This window comes from Haematobia irritans, chromosome 3, assembly GCF_050003625.1.
Source record: "Haematobia irritans isolate KBUSLIRL chromosome 3, ASM5000362v1, whole genome shotgun sequence".
Taxonomy (NCBI): domain Eukaryota; kingdom Metazoa; phylum Arthropoda; class Insecta; order Diptera; family Muscidae; genus Haematobia; species Haematobia irritans.
In genome coordinates this window covers 105,951,521-105,971,493 of record NC_134399.1, presented here as the reverse complement: position 1 = coordinate 105,971,493, position 19,973 = coordinate 105,951,521, and the positions used below count along the sequence as shown (strand labels likewise).

Sequence of the window (19,973 nt, the reverse complement as noted above, 5' to 3'; positions counted from 1 at the left end):
AAATACGTCAAGTTTATATTGACCAAATTTTGACCGTATCACCCTTTAATTACTTACCAATTTTGTCCTAGGTTATCTCCACGATTATTTTGTAATCAAAGGATTCGCTGGGATGTATTCGACCAAGCCGGATTTTCGATTTCAATAATGATGAGTTCGGAAAAAGTCGAATCGCTGTTTTCTTTATCTGGAGATGAACATCCCAAAAAGTGAGATCAATATCAAAAATTATAATTTTTTAAAAAAAGATTTTGTTTATTAAAAAAAAAAAATATATATATATATATATATATATATATATATATATATATATATATATATATATATATATATATATATATATATATTATATATATATATATATATATATATATATATATATATATATATATATATATATATATTATATATATATATATATATATATATATATATATATATATATATATATATATATATATATATATATATATATATATATATATATATATATATATATATATATATATATATATATATATATATATATATATATATATATATATATATATATATATATATATATGATCTCTTAAAAATTAAATTATCTACGCCATAGTTGACACTTTCCTTTGGGATTCATACGACTATCACTGGGACAATGATAGACCTTGGAGAATGCTGACAAATGTGATATGGCATCATTAACACGATCATTAACCGGTCCATGCTCTATATCGGAATTGGGATTTGAATCACAATAATATTGAGCAAAATTTAAGAAAAATATTTTTGTCAATTCGATGTCATTGCCATGAATCAATCGGGTGGCTGTAAAGGCTTCAGGATAGTGAACAGTAAAAGCTTTAAAAGCATATCGCAAACCACTGACATCAGCTATCTTCTCATTTACCAATTCGGGATGAGTACGCGAAAGACATTGATAGTTTTCATCAAATAGGGGATTTTGTAAAATCTCCTCATATTCTCGAGGATTGTCAATGCCACGGGCATTGATTTGTAGGCCAGTGTAATCAAAGGCATGAAATAATTCATGACCTAAAATACTACCCAAGACACTGTATTTGAAGACGGGCTCATATTCCAAATCATATACTGGTTGTCGCAAAGCGGCCAAAGGTACCATTACAATATTCTTTCGAGGTATGTAAAAGGCTGAAGCACTGATACCATCCTCTGGATTTTCCAAATAGAAATATTGATCCAAATTAGTGGCCGTATTATCGGGATTGTAACCATTATGTTTGTTTTGGAAATGGAATTCCAATAATTTCAAATGATTACCATAAAAATCTAATGGGGATAATGTTAGATTGGTATAGAAATTCTCCAAAATTTCAACAGTGTTGGGTCGTGGTATATTGCCCACCTTTATCTGAAGGCCTTGCAGTTTAGCAGACAGATAGTGAAAAACCCTTGGACTAAATCCCATTTTATTTTCAATCAGGCTATGATTAAATTGTTCCACAATATTATGGAATATATCCTGGACTTCGGGTATTATCTCATTAAGTTCAGGATGTTGTTCAGCATAAATCCAATTCATGGCTAATGGCAAAAGACTACGGGCAAAATTGGCACACTCCCAACTTAGGAATTCAGTGGGTGAGGTCTCATGTAACATCCATAGGAATCGAATACCCAAATACTTACAAATGTAGTAATCCTTGAAGTCCTTAACCATCACATTTAAGGCCTCCACGTATGGAGTATTCAAAATATAGATTTCCATTTCAGGATCCAATGAAGCTACACCCAAAAGACTGCATAGGTATTTGTACATCCAAGGGAAGGGCAAATCTTTAATTGCTATTGGATTTGTAGCATCATCATCATCATTAGCTTCCAATCCATTTAGTTCAACCAAACGATCTTCAATATCCTTAATTTCTTCCCACAGAGTTTCAAAGGATATTCTAGTCAATGCTATTGACATACTTTCGGTGAGATGCCTTAATTTTTCTCTCGTCATTATTTGGAAATTTTCACCTTTCGTAGGTTTATCCAAATAGATGATTAACTTATTGGGATTATCTTCTTTGGCAATTAGATCCTCCTCCAAGAGTATATGATTAAGGCCATATCGTCTCAATATGGCTAAAGTATTAATCCAATCAAATTTATCCGTGTTTACACGAGCCCTACCTGGCAAAGGCCACGTTAGATTTCCATTCTCCTTCATCCATTTCACATAATTCAGATGATCAAAATCTTCCATCGCCATACAGGATTTAAAAACATGCTTGGCCATTTTCACAAATTCTGGTTTATTTTCATGGCCCCTCTTTGAGCTTAGATATCGACCAAGCTCTTTACTGGTCCTATGACTTACTTTTCCCAACATTTCCGTATATTTTTCTTCGGGAACATGATGATATTCTTTCCATTTGCCACAGGCATATTGATAGAAATCCTCACAAGGATCTACTTCTATATCAATGGAATGTTGAAGTATGTTCAAGTTGACATTATTGATGACATGATTCGAGATCTTTGTTGCTAATGACAGCTGGCCAAGAATCACAATACCAATGCCTATTAAACATGTTCGATTCGATTCCATTCCTCTTTAATTTAGAGCTCAATTTGTACTGATAATTTAAAACTTAAGTCTGTGCAAAATTCTAATTTCCTAAAATCAACATACTTATCGGTATGATTTTTATACCCTCCACCATAGGATGGGGGGTATATTAACTATGTCATTCCGTTTGTAATACATCGAAATATTGCTCTAAGACCCCATAAAGTATATATATATATATATTCTGGGTCGTGGTGAAATTCTGAGTCGATCTAACCATGTCCGTCCGTCCGTCTGTTGAAATCACGCTAACTTCCGAACGAAACAAGCTATCGACTTGAAACTTGGCAAAAGAAGTTGTTATTGATGTAGGTCGGATGGTATTGCAAATGGGACATATCGGTTCACTTTTACATATAGCGTCCATATAAACGGACCCCCAGATTTGGCTTGCGGAGCCTCTAAGAAAAGCATATTTCATCCCATCCGGCTGAAATTTTGTACATGGTGTTAGTATATGATCTAACCATGTCCGTCCGTCCGTTCGTCTGTTGAAATCACGCTAACTTCCGAACAAAACAAGCTATCGACTTGAAACTTGGCACAAGTAGTTGTTATTGATGTAGGTCAGATGGACTTTTACGTATAGCCTCCATATAAACGGACTCCCAGATTTGGAAATTTGGTACATGGTGTTGGTATATGGTATCCAACAACCATGCAAAAATGGGTCCACATCGGTCCATAATTATATATAGCCCCCATATAAACCGATCCCCAGATATGGCTTGCGTAGCCTCAAAGAGAAGTAATTTTCATCCGATCCGGCTGAAATTTGGTACATGATGTTAGTATATGGTATCTAACAACCATGCAAAAATTGGTCCACATCGGTTCATAATTATATATAGTCCCCATATAAACCGATTCCTACATTTGGCTTGCGTAGCCTCAAAGAGAAGTAATTTTCATCCGATCCGGCTGAAATTAGGTACATGATGTTAGTATATGGTCTCTAACAACCATGCAAAAATTGGTCCACATCGGTTCATAATTATATATAGTCCCCATATAAACCGAGTCCTACATTTGGCTTGCGGAACCTCTAAGAGAAGTAAATTTCATCCGATCCGGCTGCAATTTGGTACATGATGTTGGTATATGGTCTCTGACAACCATGCAAAAATTGGTCCACATCGGTTCATAATTATATATAGTCCCCATATAAACCGATCCCCTGATTTGGCTTGCGGAACCTCTAAGAGAAGTAAATTTCATCCGATCCGCAATTTGGTACATGATGTTGGTATATGGTCTCTAACGACCATGCAAAAATTGGTCCCCACCGGTCCATAATTATATACAGCCCCTATATAAACCGATCCCCTGAGGTGGCTTGCGGAGCCTCAAAGAGAAGTAAATTTAATCCGAACCGGCTAAAATTTGGTACATGGTGTTGGTATATGGTCTCTAACAACCATGCAAAAATGGGTCCACATCGGTTCTTAATTATATATAGACCCCATATAAACCGATCCCCAGATTTGAACTCCAGAGCTTCTTGGAAGAGCAAATTTAATCCGATCCGGTTCAAATTTGGTACGTGGTGTTAGTATATTGTCTTTAACAACCATGCAAAAATTGGTCCATATCGGTCCATAATTATATATAGCCCCCATATCAAACGATCCCCAGATTTGATCTCCGGAACCTCTTGGAGGAGTAAAATTAATCCGATTCGGTTGAAATTTGGTACATTGCGCTAGTATATGGCCGCTGATGGCTAATCACACAAAAATTGGTCCATATCGCCAAAAATAAGCTACCAACATTTTATTTCTATAGAAAATTTTGTCAAAATTTTATTATTATAGAAAATTTTGTCAAAATTTTATTTCAATAGAAAATTTTGTCAAAATTGTATTTCTATAGAAAATTTTGTCAAAATTTTATTACGATAGAAAGTTTGTCAAAATTTTATTTCTATAGAAAATATTGTCAAAATTTTATTTCTATAGAAAATTTTGTCAAAATTTTATTTCTATAGATAATTTTGTCAAAATTTTATTTCTATAGAAAATTTTGTCGAACTGAATTATATACTTATTTAATCTGCCTTTTTTGTTTTATGGACTAACTTACAATTTAGTAGATGGTGTTAAGGAAGTTTTAAGATACCATCGGAAAGTGTTACCGCAACACAAGTAATTCGACTGTTGATGACAGTATTTAGTAGAAGTTTCTACGCAATCCATGGTGAAGGGTACATAAAATTCGGCCTGTCCGAACTTACGGCCGTATATACTTGTTTTGTTTTTTTCTTTTGTTAAATTAGTAGGTGATAAGGTCAAATTTCAGTTTGGTCGTGTGAGTAATAATAGAGCATTGGACCACATTTTGCCTATGAAATATTGACCGTCGCAATTTTTTTTAATTCTCCATTAAATAAACAAAATCGTACAATTGGTCAAATACCACACAGATAAAAATAAACACAAAACATTTTCCTAATAAATACATGATTGAAGTTTACCACGTAAAAATAGTCGAATTATTTATGAAAGCCACTTAAGATTATTATCGATTTTTTTTTTAATTTTTAATTTTTTTTAATAATTTTAATTATTTTAATAATTAGAATTTATTTTTCGTCAAACAAATTTTGTCGAAGATATGGCGATTTCAAACAACAATTTCATTTATTTTAATCATTATCACAGCAAAAACCAAGTAAAGTCCAAAGTTAGGCGGTGACGACTCAACTGTTCCCTTCACCACTATGTAGACCAAAATTTTTGACACCATCTTAACTCCTTCAAATTTGTTAGGAGCTATATAATATATTTAATTCTGAACCGATTTGAATTACACTTCTAACACTTCTACAAAATTTCTAAACTTAAAATTCAAATCGAATAACGACGACTTAACACAATGTTAGTAAAAACAAGCAAGGACAGTCTAAGGTCGACTTAGCAGGGCGATTTTACAAAAAAGGGGATATTTTGGCCATTTGTGCCGAAATCGAAATGAAATCTGAACAGATTTCAACCAAATTTGGGTAATATCATATTTTTGGATAATATCAAATTTTTATACCTTGCGCCTCTCTGTGGAACAGGGTATGTTATTATAAGTTAGTGCATATGTTTGCAACACCCAGAAGGAGACGAGATGGACACATAGTGCCTTCACGCAGAGAAGGAATATGATCACTTCAAACATGTTTCAAGAGCAAAATGTTATTTTTTATGGTAACCATGTAACATGTTTGTCACTAAAATGTTATTTTCTCGTCAAATATAACCTGCTTGCCGAAATCAGATACATGCTTTCCGAGAAAATAACATGGTTGCGAAAACCATGAGCAACCAATATTGCTCAGGGTCGTTCCCTGAGTCGATCTAGTCATGTCCGTCTGTCCGCCCGTCCGTCCGTCCTTCTGTAGGTTAGGTTAGGTTAGGTGGCAGCCCGATGTATCAGGCTCACTTAGACTATTCAGTCCATTGTGATACCACATTGGTGAACTCTCTCTTATCACTGAGTGCTGCCCGATTCCATGTTAAGCTCAATGACAAGGGACCTCCTTTTTATAGCCGAGTCCGAACGGCGTTCCACATTACAGTGAAACCACTTAGAGAAGCTTTGAAACCCTCAGAAATGTCACCAGCATTACTGAGGTGGGATAATCCACCGCTGAAAAACTTTTTGGTGTTCGGTCGAAGCAGGAATCGAACCCACGACCTTGTGTATGCAAGGCGGGCATGCTAACCATTGCACCACGGTGGCTCCCTTCTGTATGTAAATACATTTTTGTAATCAAAGTCTAGGTCGCAATTTTGAGGAAAAGTCAGAGGCCCATCGTTTAGTATACCGATCGTCTTAGAACTGAATTCTGAGTCGATTTAGCTATGCCCGTCTGTCAGTCTGTCTGCCAGTTGAGGCATTTTTGTATGCAAAGTCCAGCTCGCAGTTTAAGTCCGATTGTCCTCAAATTTGGCATAGGGTATTTTTTCGGCTCAAAGACGTTCCCTATTGAAAAAACGGTTCAGATTTAGATATAGCTGCTATATATAGTTATTACCGATGTGGTCATATTTGGCGTGTTTACCAACCGATCTTCTTCAAATTCCGTACATCCGAACATTTTATGAGTCTCGAAAATTTTGTAAAATATCAGCCAAATCGGTTCAGATTTAGATATAGCTCCCATATATATCTTTCGCCCGATTTAGACTCATATGACTATAGAGGCCAAAGTTTACTATCGATTTAGGTGAAATTTTGCACAGAGAGTAGAATTGACATTCTACCAATGTATGCTAAATTTGGTTGAAATCGGTTCAGATTTAGATAAAGCTCCCATATATATCTTTCGCCCGATATAGACTCATTTGACTATAGAGGCCAAAGTTTACTACCGATTTAGGTGAAATTTTGCACAGAGAGTACACTGAAAAAAAGCATGCCCGGTTCCAAAGATTTTGTCTTTACTTTAAAAAATTTGGTATTGATTCCGAGCCAAAGAAGCGGAGAATCCAATTAAGGATACTTTTAAGACACAATTCTCTTTTAAATTTGGGTTTTGTGTACTTGCTTCTAGGAAGCAAATTTTAATTTTTCGCTTTCTCATCTTTTTTCTTCATGTGCTATCAAAGTCCTTTAAAAACGAGTTAACGACAACTTTATTTTCCAAATTAAGACTCGACATCCAGCAGAAATTATGCTATGTTTCAAGTAAAAAACTTCTTTAAAATAAAGTTTTGAAAAACATGTCCTATATTTGAACGATTTTTTGCTTTGTAGTCAAGATACAAAAAGACAAATAATTTAAAGACAATTTCATTAAATTTAAAGAATATTTCTGAATTGTAAAAGTCAAGTTGACCTTAGCCCAAACATTTTTTCTTTCATGTTATGATACCCATTTTTAATTCAAATCACTTAATTATAACGACAATACGACTTAATTGAAGAGTTTCTCGACTTTTGGACAAGGAAAAAAACTTTATGTTAGAGAAATGCGTCTTCTATGCTAAGGAAAATTTGCATTCGTATTTTAAAGACACGAAATCTTTGACCTCACGACAATATTTTTTTCAGTGTAGAATTGACATTCTACCAATGTATGCTAAATTTGGTTGAAATCGGTTCAGATTTCTATATAAGTCCCATATAACATATATCATTCGTCCGATTTAGACTCATATAATCATAGAAGCCAAAGTTGTACTACGATTTATGTGAGACTATTCATAGGGAGTATAATTAATATTATAGCTATCCATGCTAAATTTGGTTAAAATTGGTTCAGATTTAGAAATAGCTCCCATATATATCTTTCGCCCGATTTAGATTCATATAACAACCGGAGACCAAATTTTCATTTCGATTTACTTGAAATTATTTCTGGAGAGTAAAATAACGATTTTAGCTTTATGTACCAAATTTAGTTCAAAGTGTTATACATTTGGATAAAGCACCCATATGTATACGCCTGAGTTGGGGAAATATGGTAGAAAATTTCATATTTTATACCCATTTCAACGGAATTTTACTGCAATATCATAGATTTTATTTTACATAGAAGAAAGATTTAACATTCTATTTAACTGTGTCGAATTTTATATGAATCGGTTCAGATTTAAATAAAGCGCCATTTCCGATTTATGCAAAATTGGCACACCGTCAGCGAAAATGTCCCCATACTTTCCACAGAAGATTTAGATAAGGTTCCGAGGCCAAATATTGCCACAAACCCGGGAATTGAAATTTATCCGATATTCTTGTGAACTCACCACTGCTAAGGGGCAACAATAAAAATTCCTCAAATTGTCCTATACCTCTAATAAATCCCAGCAAAAAAATGTGGAAGTTCTTCTATGTTAAAGGCACAACTTTAACCCTCTGTATAATAGTGTAGACTGTAGGCAACATACCGTTCGAATGCCTCAAAATTAATAGAAATAACTTCATTAGCTCAATCACGCACTGTATCCCGTGGTTTACATACTGAGCTAATAAACTTGTAAAAATAGAACAATTAGGTGGCACTACTTGCTGGAAATTGACATTTCTTTATTGACTATTGGTATTAACGAAAAAGTGCCGGTTTGCTGTGACTTTAAAAAATAATAAAAACTTGTTGTGCTTGTGTTTTGTGCGTAATCTTGATAAATTGGAGAGGTAAGTGTTTGAGCTTTATTGTAGAATGTTCTTTTTGAACAATTTTTAGGTTTTTTTTTTGTTTTTGGTGGCAAATAATGGCAACACACCCAATTTGTGGGAGTTTCTCTTCAAATAATAAAAATTAAAAAATACGTGTATTTTATTTTGTTGTTATCATCTCTAATACAAAAAATCATACAAATAGGAGTTCATGAGTGATAGAGGGTTAAAAGCACTTCCAAAAATGTCCTCCCAAAGATGTTCTTTATTTTAACTACACAGGAAGTAAAAACCATAAAAAATTATAAAATTTATTTATTTGGCAAAATATCACAAAAAATTTTTTAATTTAGGGTTGTTAGACAATATGGTCTCTACACGCAAAGAAAAATAACGTTTGGAAAACGTGTACCGAAAACGTTTTTCTTTTGTTAGAGTTTTTTGAATTGCTTCGAAAATTTTAAACTTTTATCACCAAAAAAATTCGTTTGTTACAAAATTTTTATTTTTTCAATAAAAAAAAATTATTTTTGAAACAACAACACAGTCCATTTCGTTTATATCAAACACTGTTCTTTTGTGACTTTAGGTCTTTAATAAGACACATTTTACAGTTCAAAATTTAATATTGTACAATGTAATGTTCAACATTTTTTCGGAATCTTCCGAACATATCTGGAATATATGTAAAAAAAAAAACAAAAAAAACAAAAAAAAAAACTTTGGTCGAAGCAGGGATCGAACCCACGACCCTTGGCATGCAAGTCAGACGTAGCAACCACTGCTCCACGGTGCCAAACTAACTGTTTGTTTCTGTTAAATAAACTTTGTTTATTCGGCTCGTGGGCGCCGCAAGCTATGCTATATAAATATAACTTATATGGATAATTATCTATTGATGACCATAACAGGTACATAGCTCAGTGGTTAGTGTGTTGGCTTACAAAGTGCATGGTCCGCGGTTCGATTCTCCGTCCAGGCGAAAGGTAAAAAAAAATTAAAAATTTATAAAATCGTATAATTTCTTCTACATTGTTGGTATTACAGGAAAAGGTGTTAAGAACTAAAAATCCTCGTGGATGTGAGAAAGATGTGAGGGAAAATGCAATTAGCAAGAAAACTTTTTTTTTTTGAGTTAGCCTTTATGAAATTGTTTTACATCCTGGAAAAGAATAAACGTTTATCACAAAAAGTATATACTTTTCTTCCAAATACACTTCCTTACAGCGAAAAGCAAATTAGAAACGAACTTTGTTTGTCTAAAATTTCGTTTGGGAGGAAAGAATTATTTTTTTGCGTGTAACAACCATGCAAAACTTGGTCCACATCCGTCCATAATTATATATAGCCCCATATAAACCGATCACCAGATTTGGCTTGCGGAGCCTCAAAGAGAAGCAAATGTCATCCGATCCCGCTAAAATTTGGTACATGGTGTTGGAATATGGCCTCTAACAACCATGCAAAAATTGGCCCTCATCGGTCCATAATTATGTATAGCCCCCATATAAACCTATCCCCAGATTTGGCTTGCGGAGCCTCAAAGAGAAACAAATTTCTTCCGATCCGGCTGAAATTTGGTACATGATGTTGGTATATGGTCTCTAACAACCATGCAAAAATTGGTCCACATCGGTTCATAATTATATATAGCACCGTTCCCCAGATTTGATCTCCGGAGCCTCTTGGAGGAGCAAAATTTATCCGATCCGGTTCAAATTTGGAACGTGGCGTTAGTATATGGCCGTTAACAACCATACCAAATTGGTCCATATCGGTCTATAGTTATATAGCCGATCCCTCGAGCCAAAAATAATCTACCAAAATTTTATTTCTGTAGAAAATTTTGTCAAAATTTTATTTCTATAGAAAATTTTGTTAAAATTTTATTTCTATAGAAAATTTTGTTAAAATTTCATTTCTATGGAAATTTTTGTCAAAACTATATTTCTATAAAAAATTTTGTGAATTTTTTTTCTATAGAAAGTTTTGTCAAAATTTTAGTTCTTTAAAAAAAAATTGTTAAAGATTTATTTCTATAGAAAATTTTGTCAAAATTGTATTTCTATAGAACATTTTGTCAAACTGAATTATATACGTAATCGGTCTTTTTATACCCTCCACCATAGGATGGGGGTATATTAACTTTGTCATTCCGTTTGTAACACATCGAAATATTGCTCTAAGACCCCATAAAGTATATATATTCTGGGTCGTGGTGAAATTCTGAGTCGATCTGAGCATGTCCGTCCGTCTATTGAAATCACGCAAACTTCCGAACGAAACAAGCTATCGACTGGAAACTTGGCACAAGTAGTTGTTATTGATGTAGGTCGGACGCAGCGTTGCCAATGTAGCTTTTTTCCCGCTAGATTTGGCTTTTTTTGAAGACGTTTAGCGGGGAAAAAATGTATTTTGCTTTTAGCTTTTTTTCTGGCTTTTTTTCATGACCCTTTTAGCTATTTTTGGCTTTTTTTATTTTCGACATGTTCCTATAGAAATATGGATAAAACTTCGTTTTTTGTCTAAGTCTTGCTGCCAGAATAAGGTTTTCCACATATTTCAAAGCTCAATTGAAGCCATTATGCGGGCATTTTCTTGTAAAGTTTCTTGTAAAGTTTTTTCCTCGTTATCGTAAACTTTAAATCTACTATTACCATACAAATTGCTTATATAAACTGTCAGTAAATTATTAGGAATAATAGCATTTGGCTCGTTTATCCTTTTTATGTTATTATAATACGGATTCTAAAGTTATTATGATATTACTAAATTAAAATAGTAGATGTGAATTGCTTTGTACACTGTCTGTAAACTGCTTTGTTCATGTCTTTAAAATACGGACGCGAATTTTGGTTATAATAGCATTTGTGAATTTCTCTTATATAAACTGTTTTCCTTGCCCATAAGCCGATAAAATTGTTTTGTCCTTATAGTTAAATGATTCAACTTAAAAATGGGTATCTTTTCGTGAAAGAAGGCTAGGGTCAATTCTACAAAATTCTTAAAATTAATTAAATAGTCTTTAAATTTGTGGAGTTTTTGTATGTTGACCACAAACCAAAATAGCGTTCAAAAATAGAAGAGGTTTTTCATTTTATTTTGAAAACGTATACACAGAATAATTTCTACTTAAAATCGAGTCGGAATTTGGAAATTTAAGTTGTCGTTAGCACGTTTTTAAAGCACTGTGATAGCACATGAAGAAAAAGCTGAAAAAAAATGAATAAATTCAAATTTGACTCGGAATCAATACCAAAATCATTAGTGTACAAAATATTTGGAACCGAACATAGAAATAATTAAAGAAATAAAGTTTTGAATGTGGTATTATTTTTTTAACATCAAAAAAAAAAAAAATGCAATAAAAAAAATCGTAGTGATAGGATCAAAACAAATCTGCTATTTATTAATGGAATGGATTTACATTTACGAAAATTGGACAACAATAGGTTTGTATGGGAAGTTTTCCAATAAAAGTTATTCAGTATAAACTTGCAAGACAGAATGGGTTTTATTCTCTTAATAATATTAGGAGAAGTGTACACGTTCACGAATTTATCATTAATTCAGTTAAAACGAAATATATTGATATTTCTAATGCAGTTCTATGAGACATTGGACTTGTTGATGATTAACCAGCTGATAATTGCAAGTTTACCGGGAAATAAGTTTTTACTAGGAAATGTAAATGAAGGAATTCCAGTAAAAATTTGTGATAGTAATCAAAATGTATCGAGTACGCACACAGAGCTAATATGACTTAGATTTTCCTACAGTCTCACAGAAATGGAAGTAAAATGAATACAATTAAAATAATATGCATTTTAGGTGAAATAAAGCCTTTAAGTTTGTTAAATTTCAATCAAAAATGTGACTTTTGATAAAAAAAAATTTAGCTTTTTTTCTAGCTATTTTTTAACATTTTTTAACTTTTTTTGGCTAGTTTTTTGGACAAATCTAGCGGTTTTTTGTGAAACAATTCTGGCAACGCTGGTCGGACGGACCCCCAAATTTGGCTTGCGATTTCTCTAAGAGAAGCAAATTTCATCCGATTCGGCTGAAATTTGGTACATGGTGTTAGAATATGGTCTCTAACAAAAATTGGTCCACATCGGTCCATAATTACATATAGCCCCCATATGAACCGATCCCCCGATTTGGCTTGCGGAGCCCCTAAGAGAAACAAATTTCATCCGATCCAGTTGAAATTTGGTACATGGTGTTAGCATATGGTCTCTAACAACCACGCAAAAATTGGGGTACATCGGTCCATAATTATATATAGCCCCCATATAAACTGTTCTCCATATTTGACCTCCGGAGCCTCTTGGAGGAGCAAAATTCATCTGATTCAGTTGAAATTCGGTACGTGGTGTTAATATATGGCCTCAAACACCCATGCAAAAATTGGTCGAAATCGGTCAATTATTATGTATAGGCCCCATATAAACCGATCCCCAGATTTGACTTCCGCAGCCTCTTGGAAGAGCAAAATTCATCCGATTCGGTTGAAATTTGGTACATGAGGTTAGTATATGGTATCCAACAACCATGTAGGAATTGGTTTATATCAGTCCATAATTATATATTGTCCCCATATAAACCGATCCCCAGATTTGACCTCTGGTGTCTTTTGGAAAAGCCAAATTCATCCGATCTGGTTGAAATTTGGTACGTGGTGGTAGTATATGATATTTAACAATCATACCAAAAGTGGTCCATATCAGTGGTGTCTTTTGGAGAAGCAAAATTCATCCGATCTGGTTGAAATTTGGGACGTGGTGGTAGTATATGATATTTAACATCCATGCCAAAAGTGGTCCATATCTGTCCATAATCATATATAGCCCCCATATAAACCGATCCCGAGATTTGGTTTTGGAGCCTCTTGGAGGAGCAAATTTCATCCGAGTCATTTGAAATTTGGTACATTGTGCTAGTATATGGCCGTTAACAACCATGCTGAACTAGGTCCATATCGGTCTATAGTTATATATAGCCCTCAGATAAATCGATCCCCAATCACACAAAAATTATTTGTAGATACATAACTTTTTATACCCTGCGCCACACTGTGGAACAGGGTATTATAAGTTAGTGCATATGTTTGTAACACCCAGTAGGAGGCGAGATAGACACATGTTGTCTTTGGCAATAATGCTCAGGGTGGGTCCCTGAGTCGATATAACCATGTCCGTCCGTCCGTCTGTCTGTGAACACATTTTTGTGATCAAAGTCTAGGTCGCAATTTAAGTCCAATCGCCTTCAAATTTGGCGCATGTGTCTAACTTGGGTCAGAATAGAACCCTGTTGATTTTGGAAGAAATCGGTTCAGATTTGGATATAGCTCCCATATATATCTTTCGCTCGATATGCACTGATATGGACCCAGCAGCCAGAGTTTTATACCGATTTGCTTGAAATTGTGTACAACCATAACACTAAGTCGTATAGTCAAGTGTGCAAATTTGATTGAAATCGGTTCAGATTTAGATATAGCTCCCATATATATATTTCGCCCGATATGGACTTATATGGCCCCAGAAGCCAAATTTTTGGCCGAATTTGGTTGAAATTTTGCACTAGGTGTAGAATTAACATTGTAGCTATGCGTGCCAAATTTGGTTGAAATCGGTTCAGATTTAGATATAGCTCCCATATATATATAGTTCGCCCGATTTACACTCATATGACCACAGTGGCCAATCTTTCACTCCGATTTAATTGAAATTTTGCATAGGGAGTAGAATTAGCATTGTACACACAACAAATTTTTTTTCTGATTCAATCACGGAATTAATTGATCCAATTTATTTTTTAATTGAAATGTCTTCAATCACAGAAATGATAGTATCAATTAAAAAATTAATTGAAGGTCAATTAAAAAATTAATTGATCCAATTAAAAAATTAATTGATACTATTAATTTTTGTGATCGATTTTTGTTTCAATTAAAAAATTTGTTGATTCAATTAAAAATTTAATTTAATATTTTTTAAAACTCAATTAAAATTTTAATTGGAAAATTTTTCGTGAAATTTTTTCTGTGTAGCTATGCGTGCCAAATTTGGTTGAAATCGGTTCAGATTTAGATATAGCTCCCATATATATGTTTTTCGGATTTCGACAAAAATGGTCAAAATACCAACATTTTCCTTGTAAAATCGCCGCTGCTTAGTCGAAAAGTTGTAAGAATGACTCTAATTTTCCTAAACTTCTAATACATATATATCGAGCGAGGGTATTATAAGTTATTATACCCACCACCATAGAATGGTGACGGGGGTATAATAGGTTTGTCATTCCGTTTGTAACACATCGAAATATCGATATAAAGTATATATATTCTTGATCAGGGAGAAATTCTAAGACGATATAACGATGTTCGTCTGTCTGTTGTAATCACGCTACAGTCTTCAATAATGAAGCAATCGTGCTGAAATTTTGCACAAACTCGTCTGCAGGCAGGTCAAGTTCGAAGATGGGCTATATCGGTCCAGGTTTTGATATAGTCCCCATATAAAACGACCTCCCGATATGGGGTCTTGGGCTTATAGAAACCGTAGTTTTTATCCAATTTGTCTGAAATTGGAAATCTAGAGGTATTTTAGGACCATAAAGAGGTGTGCCGAAAATGGTGAGTATCGGTCCATATTTTGGTATCGAAAATTTAGATCTAAAAAGTGGTGCGGGGTATAATATAATCGGCCCCGCCCGACTTTAGACTTTCCCTTCTTGCTTTATTAGGAGTTTCTTTGCGTGAAATGCATATAAGTTCGGATCAGCGTAATTTTCTCCCATATTTATTAGATACATGGTATTATTGAATCTATTTTTCGAAGGCGTATAAGGAATATTCTTGAACAAAATTTTCTATAAATCTTAATCTGCCCAGAAACACCTCCCAATTGGTGTACTTACATTGGCTCCTCAAAAAAAAAATTCAAATAAATTTTTGGTGTAATTTAATATATTCTTTATTTTGAATCTGGAATTATTATTTAATTTTTTTAGTACACATTTGTAACAGTTTACATAAATAATAATTATTATTGACTTAACAATATAATGACTTAAGATGAAAATCATCTTACTGTATACAAAATTATGGAAAAAATAAAAAATATTTTACATATAATTGCATGATATTACCAACAATGAACGCATTTATGGGAATACTCTACGTTTACAATTCGCAACCTCCATTTAAATTTTTATTTTGGTTGGATAATAAATTCGAAAATACATTATTTAATTATCTTACAGGATTATCAAAAAAAAAAAAAAACCAACACTTAATGTATTTATAAGTACTCAATAAATGTATATAAAATATGTAATTATAATATAATTGATGTGCTATGTTTCTTTTTTTTTAATCTAGTTTCTTTTTTTTATAAAATACATCCAGCTTAAATGCGAATATCTGTTCAAAGGTGAAAAAAAAACAACATATTCAACAAACAGCTGGCTATAAAAACTCTTAGTTCGCATGTTTGTTGGTGATGATTGAATTAAATTTTAATTAATTATTTACTTGTTTTTTGTATAAATTTATGAAACAATTTCATTTGGTTTTTATCAATGTGAATGTGTTTGAAGCGATGGATCGAAAGGCTTTATTATTAAATCGGATTTTGTTGTTATGCTCTTAAACTATGGGGCTCTTGTTAGTTTAAGAACATTGTCCATCGAAAACATATGAATGTTTTTATATATAAAAAAAACACGTGTGTTATATTGTGGTAGACATTTAATTAATATCTGTTTTATATTTTACAAAAAAAAAAAAAAATTAAATATGAAAAAATTATTGTTATTTGTAAAGTCTATATACATTTATCTTAATTACATAGATATCTACAATAAAATCAATGATTCGATTATTTTATTATGTGGACAATTATTATTGTGAAAATATATATGTGTATTTGTTGCCAAATAAAATTGGAATTATTGTTATTTGATTTGCTTATTTTCTACTTAAATAATTGTACATTTATTTCAATGGAAATATGGTTTTCGTAATATGTTCATGTACATATAAAAATTACACACACACACTCACACACATACACTATCATTGAATGGTCATTTGAAACTTAATTTTAGTCACTTCAAGTATCTAAAAGAACAATGAAGCGTATATAAACAATTAGCATTAAGAGCTTATGTAGGCTTTTGGTTAAAATTTCACATTTATATAAATTTTTATTTCTCTATGCTTAATAACACTTAATATGTGTATGCAGGTATTTATATTTGTACATATTTACATAAAACAAATCCTTGGGTTTTACCTTCATATATGGTATATAATAATTATTTTATAAATATATCTACATAACTTTGGCAAAATTTAAATTAATACTCATATGTGACACAATTTAAATTTTAATACGATTTATAAATATTAATTGAATTATAACCTAAAGCTTTCTATGGCATGGAAAGTGTTACCAGATATATTTTTGTTGGAAAACAACCTTTAAACAATTAATCTACTATCATGGAGTAGTTGGCAAATTAATTGAATTTATATAAAATAATTAAAACTTTATTTAATTAATTTAGTTGTCATGGATATAAATTTAGTTCTGTAATTTTTGGAAGAATATCTAAAACTGTAACTCTTAATTACCCAGCAAAATAAGCGTCGCCAAAACAATAATGAAAATGTTCTTTTTGGACCCGGAAGTAGTGCAATTTTTTTTTTATTTAATTTAGCATTTTTTTTCAACAAAATTTAAATGATTTGTACCATTTTATGAATTCTTATTCTGTTTTTGACCTATTTGAAACAAAAAAATTTAAAATTACCCATTAAAAGTACGAACAAATCAAGTTATAAATAATTGAATTAAAAGAACTTCCTGGGCAGTTAAGATAAAGAACATCATTGGGACTGCATCTTCGGGAAGTGCTTTTAAAGTTGTGCCTTTGGAAGAACTTCCAAATTTTTTTGCTGGGCAAATAAGACTATTCGCATCATTCATACAAAAATTACGTAAGTTTAGTTGAAATCAATCAATAAAAATTTCCGTCGATTTTTCGACTTTTTTAAACATTGAAAATCCCAGCAAAAAAGCGTCGCCAAAAAAAGTAGTGAAAATATTCTTTTTGGATCCGGAAGTGGTGCCAAATTAACGCAGAAGCCATGAATTTAACATCGGCTTGTCATAGGACGGATGTCCAACATTTCAACAGCCGCTTCACTGAATTTGCATCACTTCTTACGGTGTGAGGTGAATTCAGTGTTTTGGATGTGAATTAAGAATTTTTTTTAATATTTTGACAAATAAATAATTTTTAAAAATTTTTATAATTTTTAATACATAGATAAGCGTTGTAATCTGGAATGTTTGTCATAAAATATATATTTTCAAAAATTCGCAATTTTTCTAGAAACAATTTAACATTTTTTCTGCTAAATTTAAATAATATGTAGGTTAGCTTAGGTAAAGCTTCTCTAAGTGGTTTCTCTGCAATGTGGAACGCCGTTCGGACTAGGTCCCCTGTCATTGAGCTTAACATGGAATCGGGCAGCACTCAGTGATAAGAGAGAAGTTCACCAATGTGGTATCACAATGGACTGAATAGTCTAAGAGAGCCTGATACATCGGACTGCCACCTAACCTAACCTAACCTAGTAAACACCAACATTTGCAATCTTAAAACACCAATTGGTAAAAATATGTCAACCACCAATATTCAATGCAACCGACGACTGTCGGTATTTGTTAGAATGAGTGTTGGTCTCTCGAAAACACCGTAGTAAAGCAATCACACAAATTGATTACCCATATCTCAGCAGTTTAGTATTCTCTTATTTGGTACTCTCTCAATTCTCTTGAGCTAATGCCAACTGCTAGTAATTGATGTTGTTGAGTGCAATCACACTTAAGTGCCAAACTCGTTTTTTGTTTACCGAGCGTTGTTACTATGTCGATTGGTTTAAGATTGCAAGACACTGCATACGAACATTGTTATATACTATTGGTGTTTTTATTCTCGCATTTGTATCAATGTAAATGATCGCATGGTAATTGGTGTCTTACTCACTGCCACCGACATTTTGTGGGTAAGATTGCAATACGAAAAAAACCATTGGTTGCAGTTCTCTGCCCTCAACCATGGATTGCGTAGAAACTCCACAATCGAATTACTTGGGTTGAGGTAACACTTGCCTATGGCAAGGTATCTTAAAACTTTTTAACACCGTCTTCTAAATTGTAAGTTAGTCCATACGTGGTATATATTAAACAAAAACAAGTATATACAGCAGTAAGTTCGGCCGGGCCGAATCTTAAATACCCACCACCATGAACCAAATATTAGGATTTCCTTTGAAATTTCAGGAGGGCTTGAGGACTTCTTCCCGACACTTCCCGAAGATACATTTAAAGATTTCACCTATGAGGACTATATCAGATTCTGGATTTATAAGAACCATTTTTGTTTGAGTTTTAGAGGAATCATTAACATCTCTTGTAAGTGTGCAAGAAAATTATAAAATAACGTCTTGAATTGAAATTTTAAATCTGTAGATTTTCACCCGAAAAATAAAATCTGAAAATTTTACATTGAGTTTCAAGCAATTTTCATGATCAGTGCGCCTTCTATACTCACAAGAAGTGAAGTCGGTCTATATGGAGGCATTACCAAATGGACCGATAAAAACTTAATCCGATACACGTTTTTGGGAGCCTAAACTACCAGAATATTTACAATTTCAGGCAAATCATATAAAAACTACGGTTTCTAGAAACCCAAGGAGTTAAATCGGAAGATCGTTTTTATGGGGGCTATACTAAAATATGGACCGATATTCACAGTTTTCGGCACACCTCTTTATGACCCGAAAATACCTCTAGATTTCCAATTTCAGACAAATTGGATAAAAACTACGGTTTCTATAAGCCCAAGACCCCAAATCGGGAGGTCGTTTTATATGGGGACCATACCCAAACATGGACCGATAATCACAATTTTCGGCACACGTATTTGTGGTCCTACAATACCTCTAGTTTTCCAATTTCAGGCAAATTGGATAAAAACTATGATTTCTATAAGCCCAAGACCCCAAATAGGGAGGTCGGTTTATATGGGGACCATACCAAAACATGGACCGATACTCACAATTTTTGACACACGTATTTGTGGTCCTACAATACCTCTAGATTTCCAATTTCAGGTAAATTGATTAAAAACTGCGGTTTCTATAAGCCCAAGAAGTAAAATCGGGAGATCGGTCTATATGGGGGCTATACCAAAATAT

General features: G+C 33.0%; 1 protein-coding gene across 1 annotated transcript; it reads right to left on the bottom strand.

Moving 5' to 3' along the window:
* Nucleotides 1-583: 583 nt before the first annotated feature.
* Nucleotides 584-2,563, bottom strand: LOC142231123 (endothelin-converting enzyme-like 1). Its single transcript, XM_075301743.1, has one exon. It carries the CDS (start codon nt 2,561-2,563, stop codon nt 584-586), a length of 1,980 nt encoding a protein of 659 aa, XP_075157858.1.
* Between the last annotated feature and the right edge of the window lie 17,410 nt (nt 2,564-19,973).

What these genes read in the sequence shown, in the direction of transcription:
- LOC142231123 (XM_075301743.1), bottom strand. Translation starts at nt 2,563, where the DNA reads ATGGAATCGAATCGAACATGTTTAATAGGCATTGGTATTGTGATTCTT.